The sequence below is a fragment of the Rhea pennata genome, chromosome 2 (assembly GCF_028389875.1).
Source record: "Rhea pennata isolate bPtePen1 chromosome 2, bPtePen1.pri, whole genome shotgun sequence".
In the NCBI taxonomy this organism is placed as follows: Eukaryota; Metazoa; Chordata; class Aves; order Rheiformes; family Rheidae; genus Rhea; species Rhea pennata.
In genome coordinates this window covers 27,379,784-27,392,284 of record NC_084664.1, presented here as the reverse complement: position 1 = coordinate 27,392,284, position 12,501 = coordinate 27,379,784, and the positions used below count along the sequence as shown (strand labels likewise).

General features: G+C 35.6%; 2 protein-coding genes across 8 annotated transcripts in view; one reads left to right on the top strand and one right to left on the bottom strand.

Moving 5' to 3' along the window:
- SGCE (sarcoglycan epsilon) overlaps positions 1 to 4,971 on the top strand; it is a 41,112-nt gene extending 36,141 nt beyond the window's left edge. For all 4 annotated transcript variants that reach the window (XM_062569138.1, XM_062569141.1, XM_062569140.1 and 1 more), the window contains one exon: positions 2,116 to 4,971. In XM_062569138.1, the coding sequence (XP_062425122.1) occupies positions 2,116 to 2,132 (17 nt within the window). In that variant the 3' untranslated portion in view covers positions 2,133 to 4,971. The remainder of the gene's footprint in view (positions 1 to 2,115) is intronic.
- A 695-nt stretch (positions 4,972 to 5,666) lies between these two features.
- The window catches only part of CASD1 (CAS1 domain containing 1), a 38,690-nt gene continuing 31,855 nt past the window's right edge, over positions 5,667 to 12,501 (bottom strand). For 2 of the 4 annotated variants that reach the window (XM_062569135.1, XM_062569137.1), the window contains 4 exons: positions 11,137 to 11,277; positions 10,533 to 10,610; positions 9,174 to 9,266; positions 5,667 to 8,106 (listed from right to left, as the gene is read on the bottom strand). In XM_062569135.1, the coding sequence (XP_062425119.1) occupies positions 7,840 to 8,106; positions 9,174 to 9,266; positions 10,533 to 10,610; positions 11,137 to 11,277 (579 nt within the window). In that variant the 3' untranslated portion in view covers positions 5,667 to 7,839. Of the gene's footprint in view, positions 8,107 to 8,429; positions 8,569 to 9,173; positions 9,267 to 10,532; positions 10,611 to 11,136; positions 11,278 to 12,501 lie in introns of all 4 variants that reach the window. The other 2 variants (XR_009957573.1, XM_062569136.1) reach the window with 2 other exon arrangements.

The following is a 12,501-nucleotide window of genomic DNA, read 5'->3' as shown; positions in this document are numbered from 1 at the left end:
CTGTAGGCATTTGTAAGGCAGAATGTAAATGTCACACAGTTCAGCTCTTCTGTTATGAATACTTGGCTTTGAGAATTCCAGTCTGTTCTGCAGTGGAAAAGATGCAAAATAACCTGAGAGTGATTTCGTAGTACTGTAGATTTTATAGTATGTATGTTGAAGATGGTAGTGAGGATACTTATTTACCAAAGAAACAAAATACAAGCTAGCATGAGTCTGTTGCTTGTAAGTAGCTCTAAAGAACTCTTGTAGAAATATGTCTTAAAAGTTTCCCTGTGTACAATTAAAGATCTGTATTTTGTGAAGTAAATATTTTGTTTAAAAAAAAAATCACTCTTAACTCTTTCTAAGCAGAAGCAGTTCTAGGTAGACTTCAAAAATACACGAAAAAAAATCCCCTTTTCTTGAAAGCTTACTTCTCAGTCTATAAAATATTCAGATATTTGGTTTGCCTTAAAAGATCAGCATGTATATTAACAAGAACAAACTGTATTAACATGATTCTTTTATCAGTTAGTTGCTCTGGCTAGATCTGTGCTCTGTTCATGAGTTTTTATCTGGCACCAACAAATTTTGGTTCAATATCAGATAAAAAGGTGCATGCTTGGCATAAACTGTGAATACTCATTTTCTACAAGTAGCAACTTGATGTTTTAGATGTCTTGAATAGCTGACCCTGGGTATTTGTTGCTGCTAAATCTTTTAATAATTTCTAAGGGATTGAAATATAATACTTGGTTCTTGTATGTACATTTTTTTGTAGCGCAATGCTGAAATTGGCACAGTGCTACCTGTCAGACAAGTGCATATGCATGCGTGCACATTTATTTTCCTCTAAACTCACTATACTTCAGGCACAGCCTAGTTACTTTTCATTTTGCATGGGTGAGCTGCAACATGCATCTGGTCTTTCACATCCCTCACAGACAGTGTCTTGACAAGCTCTCAGAAATGGGAAAACAACTTATTTGGGATAGCACTTCCTCCTGCTTTCTTAGTTTACAGTGACACTTTCCTCCATAACTCAGATGTACAGATGACATGACATGATGGCATGTGTCTGATGCAATTATCTTCTAAATGGAAATTTAAATTTGTATTGTCAGAAGTTTAAGGTGTGTGTTAGATTTCAAATAAATCTAAGCACCCTAAGATTTGAAGTAGCATCAGCATAAACAGCGACCAAATTTGTCTGTTCAATAAAGAAGTTTACACAATTAAGACACAAGGCCAGAAAAAACTATAAATCATAAACTATAAAAATATAAAATTATTGTTTTTTTTTCCTTTCCTGTGGAGAATTCCCAATGATAACCAGCACTAATAATAAACTAAGAAAATAAGCAGATATTTAATTTTTAAAGGCTCAGTAGGAAGTACTCACTACTTAATTTGAAGACCAGAGAGAAGCTAATAAACCATATCATCTTCAGTGATTATTTGAATCCCCAGTAAGGAACAAAGGAATTTGTGTTACCGTATTTAAAAATGCAGCAAGTAGACTTATTAGCTTGACTATTTTGAGAAGTTAAAACATAATTGGGAAGGAATTGTGTGAAAGATAACAATTTAAACCTAATGCTTTTATTATGCTGCTGAAAAGTTGATAGTGAATTATAATGTGAAAAGGTGTATTACTTAAGTTTTGCTTTTTGTAACTACTTCTCTGCAGATTGGCAAAATTCATGCTAACTAGCTTGACCTGTTAGATGAAAAAAGTTACACGGTATTCCTCTAATACTAAAGAAAAAAAAAAGTGCATGTATACTGTATACAGCATTTCCAATTTCAGTTTCCCATTCTCTGTAGTCTGTCAGATCCCAAGTAGAAAGATAAATTCACTATGAAAATGATCTTTTCCAAGACATCTCCTTTCCCCAAAGGGCACAAGCAAAGCTTTTTCCATATGCCATCCCTTGGGGTAGGTGGTAATTTTACCTTTTTTGTTTATATTGGTTTTGACAAGCTGGAAAGCCACAGCCTGTTTCTACTGATAATTCTAACGTAGTCACTGAAAAGGAATAATAAATACCAATTAGGTACTATGTTAGCAACTGATACTGTTGAAGTATCTTTTGACCCTGATGGATTATATAAAGTCTCATCTATTTACAGGTAAATGGTATTCCTGAGGAAAGAAAACTGACAGAAGCAATGAACTTGTAATCAGAGAAAGCAGTAATTATTTTATTTCCTTATTTGTTCTGATTGATTGATGCATGAGACTTTCTGGTGTATATTGTGCATGCCCACAGTAATAAGTGATTTCAGTGCCAGACAGTACAATCACTTACATATAACTCATGTATTGTATCTTTTTGTACTTTGGACATTTTTGAGAATTTGTAAACACGGATAACTTTTTATATTTGTTACATTGAGAAAATAATCTTTCAAATATATGTATTAATAAATATCAAACTTTCTTCTATCTTGTGATCTCTTCTGAGACCTTTAATGGGGAAGTCAAAACTTCAAAATAAGCAAAAGGTTCAAAGGACTTTAGACTCTGTCCTATGGGACGACATAATTGCCTTACATTTGCACACAAAAAGTAGTAGTATGTAAGCATGAAATTTTGTGCAAAATAGTGAGGCTTAGAAATCGTATTCCAGATTTATTAGGCATTCGTTTTCTAGAGATAAGAGAAGTGTAATAAGTTATTTTTTTTGCAAAAAGCTGAACTATTCATGGTGAAAATTGGATTTCTGTTCCTCTACCAGACATTTAAGAAAATTGAGAAGATGTAAGCAATAAAACATTTAAAATCTGTCCATTCATTCATGTAATTATCAGAAACCATTATAAACTACTGGAACCAGAAATGAGTGTCTTTAATAATAAATTTTGCTGTAGCAAATATGGAGCAACTCTTAAGTCCCTTTGAAAATATGCTTTAAAAATTATTTATGGTATTTTTTGATGCCACAATGCAGTTTATTTTTGCAACTTCTACACTATTCTTTTTGAGCAAAAAAATGCTCATGAGAGAGGAAGGTAAACCTGTAAACCAAGGATTACATTTTAGCTTCTCAAAATTAAGGAGTTGATTAAATACATACTGTGCTGGGAGACTGTTACTTTAAACAGTCATCTATACTAAATTCTTAAAAATATAAGCTTGATAAAAAGGGGTTTGAACTGAGGCTGAGGTTTTCTTATTTTTTAATAGATGGTGATGATTTATCTCAAGTGACATTTTAAAATAATTAGTTTTTCTGATGCTTGCATAAATCCTCAATTCAACTACAGCACAATGAAGGATTTAAAGGACTTCTGCTGTAACATCTCACACTAAGTTCTCGAGGTTTTACCCCAAAGGCTCATACTATTTTTAAATGACACTTGTGCTTTTTCTGTAATATTCTCTTTTTCAGGAGCTGTATGTTCATCAGGCCAGTGGCATTTAAGCACAAAGCTGCATCTACTTTAAAATTTGCTACTATATGCTGGCTACATTTCCTTAGCTAAGCAGTTCCTTTCTGACCAGGTCTTTGCTCAGAGACTCCCTTAGGAATTCAGGACTGAGGCAAAAAAAGAAACTGTAAAATGAGTTTTTTTTCCACATTATTCAAAGAAAGACCAAAGTAGTCACTGGCATTTTAGAGTTATGGCCCTTTTTGGGGAAAATACATTTTTTTATTTCAAAAAGACTATGCATTTTTAAGCCCACAGTGGCGTAGTTACAGGATTGGACCTGAATGCAAGGCCATGGCACACAGTTAAGTGCTGAGACTTTTTAGATACTTCTGTGCAACGGGCCCAATAAAAAGTGCAGCAAAATATATAAACAGTGCTCACTGTGGATGAGCACACTCCATTTGTATTTCAAACAAGACAAAACCAACTTTTTTTTTATACTTACACATTGTCCAGCCTGAAGGGTCACTGTTGCTAAGGGCATCCTAAACACGAACCACAACACACACTACATCATTAACAAACTCACCTAGCCATACGCCTAGTGACAGTTCCGATTATACTACAAGAGGCTCAGCCTGTACTGGGTTGAAAAAAATAGACCAGTTTCTGAACTAGGTGGAATGAGCGGCCCTTCCTACGGCCTTTGGGAGTGGCCTGCATCACAGCTGCACGCTCACGTAGTCAAAACGTGCTGAGGAAGAGAAAACTTCGCCCGACAGACAGCCAGCCTGCTAAGAGAACGGTCGTTCTTCCCAGCAGTCGGGCTGGCTGGCTGACAGTGCAAAATGAATTCCAAACCAGGCAGTCACCCGTGAGATTTATATTAAACAGGTACCTTTTTCATCTACGCTGTGAAAAGTTTGAGTACAACCAGCCTTTGAGTTTTACCTCTAATTTTAAATGCATAAGTTCCTACTGCTCTGACACAGAAATGAATGGAATGGATTTTAAATGACGATTTTGAATTCAACACAGGACTAAACTTTGTGACTAGTACTGGTTTTGGATCATAATTTCTGATAATTTTAGGACAATCAGTTCAATCAAGCCATTCTTACTTTCTCTATCTGTATTAATATACAACAGTGCCAATATATTTAAGGAAGTTTCCTAAACTGTTATGTACATAATTAGTTTGTACCAGTGAGTGAATGCTCCATATATTCTGAAAAGAATCTACTGATGTGGAAGACTTGGGTATTAAGCACACCTGAACTATTTTAAGGTTAAAAGCTTCATTTATTTTAGGTAAGTTTTAATAAGAAGTGATTTATTTTTACTTATTAAAATATCTACCACAGAAACATAGATTTATAAAGCTGGCTAAAGTCTCTTAATCGTTAAAGAATGATTAATATTAGTAATATTTAAAATTCATGATAGTTAAACCAGTAAATTCACAGCCTCTTTTTAACCATGTACAACAGTATGAACGATATTGTAATGATTAAGTGACAGTTGCAACCAAAATAAATAGAAAGCGTTAAGGATGTCTTTGTAAATATATGAAATGTAAAAAATCTAATAAATAGGAAAACGTTAAATTAAGTAGTCATGTTGTTGCCTGTTTATTATATAATGATGCCTGAACAACTTCTTGTTATAGTAGTTAATATCATGGACAGCTGCAAAGAATGGTAAATGTTTAAGAATCAAAGAACTGGAGCCAATCATGCAAGGTTTCTGTTTCACTGGGCAAGATGCCCACACAGATGTTGTAAGGATGTTGTAAAGGATGGGTAGTATTCACACCACTTATGTCAGGTGCCCAGCGCAGATGTAATAGCCCCAAAGCCCCAGTATAATCACAAGGGGAACTCTCCCGGAGATTAAATGAAATATACTGCTTTGAATCTTTTGCTTGAGGAGTCCCTTTCTATTAACTAAGTAGCTAAATATAAAGCTAAATTCCTTAACTGAATTAAGACTGCAGAATGGGTTTCCTGATGTTGCCGTGCTGAAGAGAAGTACAGTACAGTTCATTCTTGTGCAAAAGCAGAACTTCACCTCCGAGTTTCCTGCCTATTTTAACCCCAATGTTATAGTCATAGCAACTGAGCAGTCTGAAGTGCTGCAGAAGAGTCTTTCTCCCTGCACTGCACCCAAAATCACTTGTGATGTGTAAGTATCTTCCCTTTGAAAGTAAGTATTTGAAGAAACAGTATCCAGAATATCACTTTGGAGAAACTCTGCAATACTAATCTGTAATTTAAGGCAGGCATAACAGTGAACTGCAGCCCAGCTAGAGTCAAACAATAAAAAGCTTTACTTAATTGATGCTCCTCCCATTACAAAAATAAGCATCCACAGCACATTTATTTAATGTTTAAATTACTTCATAGTTTCACATAACCTTAAAAGAAAATACATTTATCCCACATACAGCAAACAAGTGCATTAATTCAAACATTAAAAATAAATCTTTTAACCAAATCTGTACAACTGATAAATAAAACTGTATCTACAATACTTAGCTTGTGAAAAACAAAACAAAAAAATACCCCTTAAACTCACAGTTCTTCCTTGCTTCTAATGCTGGTATAGGTGAAGGTTATGCATTTTATCCACAACCACAGCATTCATCTATACCATTTCTTTCAGTAATTCAAATGTACTGATAAATGAAGATAACTTCCCAAACATTGGAAATAATGTACACAAATTAACAAATAGTTATCTTTCCAATAGCTTATCAAAATAGCTGGCTGACTTAGCAAAATTGCTCAATAAATCAATCTTGGGACAGTTGAATGAATATCTTTTTCTGATTGAACGGACCCATCTTCCTTAAGGTATTTTATTTTCTATTACAAAATTTGAAGCCATTCTTTCACAGAAATTATTTTGCAGTCATTTTTGGCTGCAAGTCTGAATTCCTTTTTTCAACTGAGATAACATCAAAAACATGCATGTGTTGGAATATATACAGTATAAATTAAGATCTTGTTTAAAATTACATATAATTGCACATATGCTTGGAAAACAATACTGTATTCATTTTTCAACTGTTAAAAAGTAATCAGTAGAAGCAACTGAAGCCTAGAGCATTACTGAAACCGAAACCACAAACAAGGAAGGAATCATCCTAACTCCACTGAATCAGTAAAACTTAAACTACAACCTGGCACTTCCACATGGAAGTGCTATTTCTTTCATTTTTACTTTTTATACTAAAGGAAAGAGTTAAAACTGGGTTGAGTTCGATCTGTGGTAATGAAAGATGGGCACTGCTAGACAGCGTGGGAAATCAGGTTCAGTCAAACAGCTTGTCTCATTCAAATTTTAAGAGTCTGAACTAGCTGCATGTAACAGGAACACCACTCAATCCTCATCCGCATGATATCAACAGATTGACTTCTATCCTTTGAAATGAAAATATTATTACAGGATAGAATATGGTACCAGTTTCCTAGTGAGACCTAGTTCAAAGTCACCTACAAACTCAGAGACAGGTTCAAAAATGAATGTTCCCCTGCTCTTCCTTCCCTGTAAGATCTGAAGAAGTGGGTATGATGGTATTTCATCTGACTGCGAAACGATGGAAGTTTTCCAGAACGTCTCAATATTCAACTGAGTCTCTGCAAACTATTCATCTGTTTTTTCACTGGGATTCTACAGAGAACTGTAAAAGTTAAATGAATTAGTGGAAAACTTACTAAAAAGCAAACAATTCTAGGAAAAATCAAAATAAAATTGCCTGTATATCTGTAACAATAATTTAATTTTAGAATTCACCATATTTGCTGAAAATGTCTTAAAAAACCCACAAAACATTATGTAAACTTGGGTATAATCTTAAATCACTAAACTGGTGATGACTTTTCGTTTCAATGTATAAAGAGCTTCATATAGCACATACTAGCTGCATCGAAAATACTCATTCCAAAACAAGAAATTATGATTTTTTTTTTTTTTTAGAAAAATACCCTAGATTACCAGAGAAGTAACTTCTTGTTTCACATCAGCCAAAGGTAACCATTGACTAAGGATCACAATTTTGCTCTCTTTTTATAAAAACAGTTCCTTGATGAGAGCGATTGCAGTATGTTATGTATATGCAGTATACTAGTAAATATCCACCATTCAGTCTGTTGTCCCAAGGTAAAGTTAATTCCATGATACCATATGGTATTGCTAAACCATCTAACTTCACTTCTTCATGTTACATTTAAGCAGATATGTAAACAGAAATTTATATCCAGTAGAAAAGACTTAATTTCACATGCAATTCTGTACAGTGCATTCCTGTTTCTCAGATTCTTTGAGAGAAGGCGGCTATTTCCACACAAAATATGTACATTTCCACTATATACATTTTCCACACACTTTGTTTAAATGTCTTCTTGTACCTCCATTTGAGTATTTTCAGGCAGACACAAAGTAAACCTGAAGACAGTTTTCAAGAACGTTTTTAAGTTAATGCCTCGACTGATCTTGAATGGCTGAGAAGAGTAGTAGTCCAGAAAAAAATCCAGCTATGCATAGCAACCTTTTCAGCAGAGTTGGGTTATCTTTAGGAACAACAATCTGTGCTAGATCGTTAGTGATCTGAGAAATCTCATGTGCCACACACACAAATATGAAAGTGCTGACCATAATGTTAAGCATTGGATATCCAGGAATGAGCACCAAAATCCCCTTCGTGTCTGCTGCCAGCCAAATGTGGTATTGGCAGATGAAAAGCTAAAAGGAAAACAGAGAGGCTTTTAAAACACTTTTATATAAGCCCCCCCATATATAATTCTAACTGCTGCATCAGCTGACACAATGTGCTTCTGTGCGTGTCAGACACTAATAATTAAGTAAAGTATTTTGCAAAATTTTATTCCACATGTCTTTGCTATGAGCCACCCGAGATGCGGCACAGCAATTGCCCTTGCCCGTGCTACTAGTCTGTTGTAGTACACAGCAAAACAGGTTAGCTAGCCCGTGAACCAAACAGGGGCTGGGGAAGCATCGTTCACACTATGTCAGAACAGAGGAGGAACACGCCTGTGGTCAGTTACCGTGTCTCTGCAGACAGGCCTCTTAACATGCCTGCAAATAAAAGGTAATGCCTTCACTGCTGATGAATGCAAAGGCCCCTGAAACTGGTTATTCGGCACCTTAAAGTTCAGCAGGAATCTCTGTGGTGAAAATATGATCCTTTAAAATAAATTTAGAAATCATGTACATATATTTGGTATTACAGTGAGTTCTTCCTATAAGTTCTTCTTCCTTTTTAAAGTATTTTTTGTCATACAGTAAAATTAACCATTTCATGTTACTAAATAGCAGATAAAATGGAAAGCTAAGAATTCCCACTTTTTCAAAATATACAGTCAATGGAACAAAAAAGTACCCATATAACATCTGCTTTAAGAATTGTTTTGCTGGTAAAATTGTATTTGTTTATTAACAAAGCAAAGCTTTCTATGGCAAACACATTTGTAAGTGTTCTTCTGCTAGTTAGTATAATTCATGATAATTCTTGAACTTACTTAAATTTTATTCTCTAATTACAGCCACTTTATTGCTTACCCCAGCATTAAATCCCTACCCCCACAACCCTAAACTCACCCTCAAACCAGCATAAGCAATAAGATCGCTGTTGTGAGACTATTTCTGCTACTGTTTTTAAGTGCACACAGAAGCTACAATGCTAAAGTTAAACACTATTATGTATAATACTATTTATTTATTATATTACAATTTGCATAATACCACCAGACATTCCCAAGCTGAAATTCACTGCACTTCGTTCTACTTACCTCTAAAGAAATTTTGCCAAACCAGGCAAAGAATGAGCTGTATACAGAGCGGACGTATCCAGGAATGTTCCTGATGAGAATGAAAGCTAAAATCTAAGAAGAAAGGTGACTGGGTGAAAAGTAGCCCTCAGATAACACACTAATAAGTTTACACATTGTCACTGTCTAAAAAGTGCGTGGCAAAAATATTTTGTTAAATTTTCCTTAAAATCTAATAAATATGTAAAATAGTCATACTCAAGTAATTTATACTTAACAGATTAGGACTTGCACTTGCAAATCTCTTGCTTGTCTCACAGCATAGGAAGTCACATAGAGGTTTTGCAGAATCATGATGTTGATACGTATTAGTATGCACTTACAAGGCACAGTCACAGAACATGTTATACCGTGCCAGCCTAAAATAAAGGTGGCCACAAATGCAAGACCATTCTCAGTTTTCAAAGAGAGGATGGCAAGACTGACAAAATTAATATCAAAATACTAAGTAACACATGCCATCCTGCAAAAAAGCAGGAGAAGGGGAAGGATTCATGGGTAAATAGGGGGAAGGATACACAATAAAAGACAAAATCTAATTTAACCTAATCTATGAAAGACAAAAATCTAACACAACCACAGGCATCCCCTGTTGCTCACCTCGTTGCCTTCCAAAAGCATGCCCCCTCAAGCCTCCCCAGCAAACAGAGCCCCACAGCTCTCTTACTACACTAATGCCTCCCAAATGCTCATGTTCCCCTACAACTCCCTTCTTTTTCCACTGCTAAGCAATTAATCTAAAGTTGGTTTTGGACTTAGAACAGTGCTAGAGGGGACAGAGGGTCTACAGCTCTCTTTGCACACTATGTGCATTTACTGTGTGTGGAGGAAAGAGGGAGCCCCTGGCCCCAAAGCCCTGTACGCTCTTTGCGGCTTGGTCCCATTCTGCAGCAGATCTTGGTGCTGCTGCCCCAGCTTGTGCTGCCCAGGAAGACCCAGCTCCCCGGAGAGTCCACTGGTGCAGCTAAAAGCCTCAGCAGACCCTCACTTGATATCCTGCCCTATAAAGTAACACACCTACGACACCTACGTAGATAGGAATGTTATCTGCGTACATCAGTACAATGGTTACTGTGCATATACCATGTACACCAAGGACAGCAAGGTTAATCAAGAAACATAACCACAATATGTGATTTCAGTGCTAAAGGCAATAAAGAAAAGACAGCAGTGTCGTAAATCCTTTCTCACTTCCAGACAGGAAAATGAAGCTATTCTATGTTAAAATTCTATGTTAAGGCAAAAATACTGTTTTTAAAAAACAATTAAAAATAAGAACAGTCTTGATGCTGTAATTGTAAGGAAAAGGAATGTACTTACCTGCACAACAGAAACACAAGGATGCAGTTCATTGCAGTCATTTTTGTTTTTACAGCTACTAGCCCAAACAGAGTAGGTCTAAAAGATACAAAAATCAGTCTATGCAATATTATAAGTACGATCTCAAAATGAAACAACATACAAGCTATTTTGAAATGTTTCATAAGCAGAGTCACTGAAACGTGGTACAAGAATAGAACAGCACTGTCTTAGTTGTGTGTCTCTCTCAAATTCTTCTTTGCAACTGATGAATACCATAATTATTTATACCCTAAGATACAAAAATACTGTTGACAATTTATTCATCACAGACAAGCAATCAAGAGTAAGGAGCTGCATTATCTACCATATTGTTTCTAAGATGTGACTTTTTTGTAATCTTTGCAATGATCTGAAAAAGTAATGGTATTTTCATCTCGATTTGACTGAAAGGAAAAAATACTTTAGGGAGTAACTAGGTAGGGCTGTGCACAAAACAGCTGAAATATTCTCAGAGCAAAAGCTGATTTTTTTGAATCAACGTACATTCTAAGCAAGAACTGCAAATAAGCTGACTCTTTAGAGATTTACAAATCTGATTATACTAATTATTCTAGGTACTTACCAAAAAGCATACAAGTGAAATAAATAACAAAACATTTGAAATTCTGCTGGAGAAAAGAGGCTCTCCCTTTCCTTCTGAAAGCACCTGACGTTTCTGCAATGTGAGATAAATAAAAGCAAACAGCATCCCATGAAACACCACCTGTAAAAGACAAAAAGGATGCAATGACTATTTCATGTCTTTTACCTGTGCTTCGGGTACAAACTCTTACGTTTCTTAACAGAGATGCTACAGCTGAAGCTATTTTTGAATTTGATGTTCCAGTGGGTTGTTTATTGTAAGACTAAGCTCCATCTACCTTGTATTTGCAAATGTCTGTCAAAGCCTTTCATGTCTGGAAGTGAGAAAGGATTTACAACACTGCTGCCTTTTTTATTGCCTTTAGCACTGAAATCACATATTGCGATTATGTTTCTTGATTAACCTTGGTGTCCTTGGTGTATATGCACCATAGGCACAGCTATTCCATCAAAGCCTACCGGTCAGAAGTTCCTTGCCCAGATTTACTCTAACAAACAAAAATAGACTTCCTACACTAAGTTGTTACAAGCTGCATTTTCAACTAAGTTTCAAAATGAAGAATAGAGTACTCTAACTAATGCTTCACAGAGCATTAAACACATGACAATGAAATTTCAAGAGGCTTTCAAGTACCTACTATTCTCTTTGCAATCTCTGTCAGCACTGAAAGGGGCTTTCTCTGGGGAAAAACCATGAGTCTCTTTGGCCTTCTCCCAACTTGGCAGGTGAAAACATTCAAGAAACACTACAAGTGCTTTCCTCTCTCACAAAGAGAATTATTCAATAGTGTTTTATAATGTTATGCCAAGTTCTCATTAGCTAGCAACAAGATGCGGTTTCAGGCCCACGCAGTACTTGTTTTCTGTATTTATTTTGGGACTTCCTCTTTAGCAGTATCACAGAGTATGTGCTGTTCATAACCAACAGAGCTCTACATCTGAAACGTTTCTAAACAATGCAGTTTGGGTTATGCAAAAAAGTTTAAGTTACTAAACACACCTGAGGGGGCAGTGTGCTGCCCTCCCCCCCCAGGTTAAGGCTAAGGTTAGCATGTGGATGCTTTTCTCTTATACCCTCCATTCACCTTTCCAAAAAGGCAAAAACAGAGAAGTGTCTCTCTCTCCTACCCCCAACATTTTACATGACAATAAGGGGGAAGAAAACACTTTCCTACCGTAAAAACATTTTAAAATATGTATACAAAAGTAAAAATAGTCTGTTCAAAACATTTTTTCATCCTTGGTTTTAACAGAAGTGTTTCTGAGGTTATCTTAAAAGAAATATACCCTTGATTTGATTTTCAAAAAATTTATTAAGAAAGTCACCATAATAATTTGGTGGCAC